Raw genomic sequence first — 4,136 nt, 5'->3', positions numbered from 1 at the left:
AGGCTTGGGAGCTTCTTGTAGAGGAATGAGCTTGAGAGGTAGGCAGGCCTTGGGTCCCCTTCCCTAGGATCCAGCCAGGTAGGCAGTGGCCAGAGAGAAAGGAATGACAGAAGGCCCCTAAAGACCTTCTGATCCCAATCAGAGCTCCTCCAGCCCCTCCACCAAAGCAGTCCCTTAAGAATGGCCTTCCTGGGCTCTTCTAAGCTCTCTGCTGGGAATTTGGTCCTAAATAAGATGGAGGGAGACTGGATGTCATCACACTCTGTTGGGTCAGGGAGCAAGCTGGAGAGCCTGCATACTGAGTGGCCAGTGAGTGCCCAGAGGGGAACTTAGGAACGCCCGCATATGGGCAGTAGCTGGGTTTGCAGCAGCACTGCCTGGGATGTGCAGGCACAAGTCAGCGACCCTGCACGCTGCCCTTACGCAGGGGCCTGATGGTGAACGTGGGGCTTAGGGTCAAGGGTCCTGGTAGGTGTGTGTGGATGTGGGTACCAGAGGCACTAATGGCCCAAGGAGGGCAATTTGTTCTCATTCTCAGATTTGTGCCTCCAAAAAGTCTTATGAGGTAGTTACATCAAAAAAGAACCAATGTTTACTAAGCACTTACTGTGTGGCAGATATTACTATATATGCATGAACTCCCTTAGCTTTATAACAACCTTATGAAATAGGTGGTATTACTATCTTTACAGATGATGTATTTGAGACAACAGAGAAGTTCAGTAACTAACCTGAGATCACACAGCAGTAAGCAGCAGAACTGAGATTTGAACCCAGGCAGTCTAGCTTTAAGCCCGATACTATATTGCTTCTTGCTAGCAACCTATTTTATAAAGAGAGGCACAGAGAACTTAAGTGACGTGTCCATGGTCACTCAGCTTGGTGGAGCCAAAATTTGCACTGTGGCTGTTCTGACTGCACAGCCCATGCCGGATCGGGACCTGGGAGCAAGTCTGGCCAGGGGACCGTGAGTAGCCCCCAAGAGTGTGAGTCTCAGGGGAAGACCCTGTCTGCCCCAGGCCGACCGCTGCCCTTCCTGCAGGGGGCGTGTGCATCGCCCAGTCCGTCAAGATACCTCGGGAGCCCAAGCCTGGGGAGTTCGACAAGATCATCCGGCGGCTCCTGGAGACGTCAAATGCCAGGGCGGTCATCATCTTCGCCAATGAGGATGACATCAGGTGAGGACAGGCAGCAGTGGGGCAGGACTGGGGAACCAGGGACCCCTGCTGGAGACCTTCCTGGGCAAGCCTGACCCACCCTGGGGTCCAGAGAGGTGGGGTGACCCAACGAGGCGGTGGTGGGGAGACCCTCTGGCTGGGGCACAGGCTATGGCTCATGGACTCCCCTTCCTTTCCCCTTCCCATTTCCTGCATCCATTCTACCAACTCAGGATGGTTAGTGGGTCCTTTTACAGAGGGGCTAAGGCCATGGGCTTGGGGTGAGAGCCCCTGGGTGGGAATCCTGTTCTTCCTCCAATTAGCTGTGTGACCTCAGGCAAGTTTCTCAACCTCTCTGGGCTTCTTTTCTGCTTAAAAAAAAATGGAGCTAATGAAGCCTGCTTGATAGTGTTGCTGGAGCACTGAATGCAGGAATGAGCATAAACGAAGGCGCAGAGGCTGGCAGGAGGTAGGGGTGGCTGTCTCTCAGCCCCTCCGTCCTCCCTTCAGCGAGCTCAGAGTAGTGGGAAGAGGCCTGGGCTGTGGTTCTAGTCCTGATCTGGGCACACACTCGTGTGGGCAGTATCATCCCCTCCCTGGACCTCAGTGTCCACATTTGCAGAGTGGGGGCAGGTGGACTCAGGTGCCAGAACCATGTGGTACAGACACCCTGGAGCAGTCCGCCTCCCTGCACACCTGCCCCCGGGTCCTGAGTCACAGGTCAGAGTCTCAGGTGCCCTTAAAAGATGACCCCTGAGCACCCTTCCTAATGCACTTCCCTTCTTCCTGCTCTTTCTCTCCCTTCCACCTCTTTAAGACTGGATGTCATGGCCAAGAAGGGCTGGCCTCCTTGATTCCCTAGACTGAGGGGGAGACACAGCTCCTGCTGAGAATCTGGTCAGGGAGTCACGCCCTGTGTTTGCAGAGGAGATGTGGTCTCCCCAGACCACCTCCCTCAGACAGCTGGCCCACCTGCCCACCTGCCCAGCCCAGCTAGCCCGGTCCACCCTGCCTCCATGCGGCCCCCTCCCCATTACTAATCAGCATCCACACTGGGTCCACTCTTCTTTCCAAAACTCTTTCCCACTTGGAAAGACCTCATCCTGGACTCCTGAGTTGCAGCAAAACAGATTCTCTCCCAGGAGATATTGCTGGGTGCCAGCAGGGATGGAGGGAATGTTCTGGAAGGTCATTAAGGCCTTCAAAGCCATAAGCACCAGCTCTAATGGGTGTTTCTCAGGCAGCAAAGGCCCAGGGTGTGGGAGTCCTCAGGGTCCACCTGGCACCCCTGAGCTGCTCCTGGTCCCCACAAAGCTTTCAGGGTCCCTAAACTCTGGCCCTGGGTGTCCCTGTTTTCACAGGTAAGCTGGCACCTGGAGCAGGAGGAGCTCCTTCTGAGCTCTTCGCCTCCCTTCAGTCAGTCTCCACCCCCGCCCCCACTCCCATGTCAAAGCACAGCACTACTCGGGGCCCCCACCCCATCCAGGGACACACCCCACTCGCGGCCTCCTGAGTGGCTCTGATGGACCCACACGCGGGGAGGGGAGACGAGGGCGCCGGGCCAAGGGTCCCAGACAGGGGTCACCTAGGGGGGAGGGGGGAAGGGCCTTAGACTGACCCCCTGAGCAGCTGGGCAGGGTATGTGGGGAGAGGGGCTCCTTGCTGGAAATCCACATGCATTTTCAGAAGCAAACAGAGGTAAAAATAAACCCAGGTGACTTTGCAGAGATGGAGCCTTGGGAGCTCTGGTCATCTCTGGCTGGCCGGATGCAGGTGATATTAATAGGGCTGCGGTGTGGGTTCTGAGAGCAGCCTCGCCTACAATTAGGGGGCTCTGCGGGGGCTGCAGCAGCCTTGGTGAGGAGGGCAGGTGTGGGCCCTGGGGTGAGGAAACATGTTTCTCCCTGGCAGTCTGAGGCTTCCTGCCCCAGCTGGCCGCCTCCTGCACAGGTCCGGCAGTAGCCCCAAGCCCCGCCGTCTGTCCTGGCTTTGTCCATGGGACGGGCTGGCCAGTTTCTAGTATCCTGGCTTCTCACTTGCTATGTGATCTTGGTCAAGCTGCTTGCCTCCTCTCTGCTCCCGTCTGTCCCCATGGGATGAGATACATGGCGGGGAATTCTGCCCAGTCCTTCCTGTTTTTCTCCGTCTAGAAGATGTCTCTGAGGGGCCACTTAGTTCAAGCATCCATTAGCAATGACTGAGCGCCATTGTGGGCTGGACCCTGCACGGGGCTCCAGGGCTCCTGACTTGACTAGGACCACTGTCACTGTGGCCTGGGTGGCGGTGGGGAGCCCCTGGCTGCCCGCACCCTTTCATCCATCTGCGAGGGCAGTGGGGAGTGGTTCTTTGAAGCACCTGGACTTTTGGCACAGAAGGAGGTGGGGTGCAGAGGGGGACAGATGTTGGGGTGTGTGTGTGTGTGTGTGTGTGTGTGTGTGTGACAGTGGGTATAAATGTGACAAAGGGCCAAGGGGTGTGGGTCTGGGAGCCTCAGAGGACAGGGCTTAGGCAGATGTGTTTCTGGGGACCTGAGTCAGACATGGTGCAGGTCCAACCAGAGGGAAACAGGCATGGTCTTGGCGGGGACAGAGGTAGCCCCAGGGGTAGGAATGGGTCTGGGAGACCACACTGGGCCAGAAGGCAGCTGTGGACCCAGGGCACAGGCAGGTATAGGCATGCAGTGTGGGTGAAGGGCAGCCGTGGGCCTGTAGGTAGGTGTGGATCAGGGCAGCAGGGACCCGGGGGCCTGGGAGTCCAGGCGTGGGTGCTGGGGTGGCTGTGGGCCCCAGACTCCTGTGGGTCAGGACGGAGGATCCAGGCAGAGGCTGCAAGGGGGTCAGGAATGAGCCCGGGGAAGGGCAGGTGTGGCCAGGGCGGGGAGCCTGTGGGCAGACACGGCTGGGCTGGGCTGGTGCGTGTCCCCACAGGCGTGTGCTGGAGGCGGCACGGAAGGCCAAACAGACTGGCCAATTCTTGTGG

The 4,136-nt window shown here is 57.9% G+C and overlaps 1 protein-coding gene across 1 annotated transcript in view; it reads left to right on the top strand.

The window, feature by feature from the left end:
* GRM4 (glutamate receptor, metabotropic 4) overlaps positions 1-4,136 on the top strand; it is a 103,858-nt gene that overhangs the window by 65,387 nt on the left and 34,335 nt on the right. The window contains exons 5-6 of the mRNA XM_010848719.1: positions 992-1,178; positions 4,085-4,132. Of these exons, the coding sequence (XP_010847021.1) occupies positions 992-1,178; positions 4,085-4,132 (235 nt within the window). The remainder of the gene's footprint in view (positions 1-991; positions 1,179-4,084; positions 4,133-4,136) is intronic.

This window comes from Bison bison, unplaced genomic scaffold (genome assembly GCF_000754665.1).
Source record: "Bison bison bison isolate TAMUID 2011002044 unplaced genomic scaffold, Bison_UMD1.0 scf7180017864270, whole genome shotgun sequence".
NCBI lineage: Eukaryota > Metazoa > Chordata > Mammalia > Artiodactyla > Bovidae > Bison > Bison bison.
This window is presented reverse-complemented; position numbering and strand designations above follow the sequence as displayed.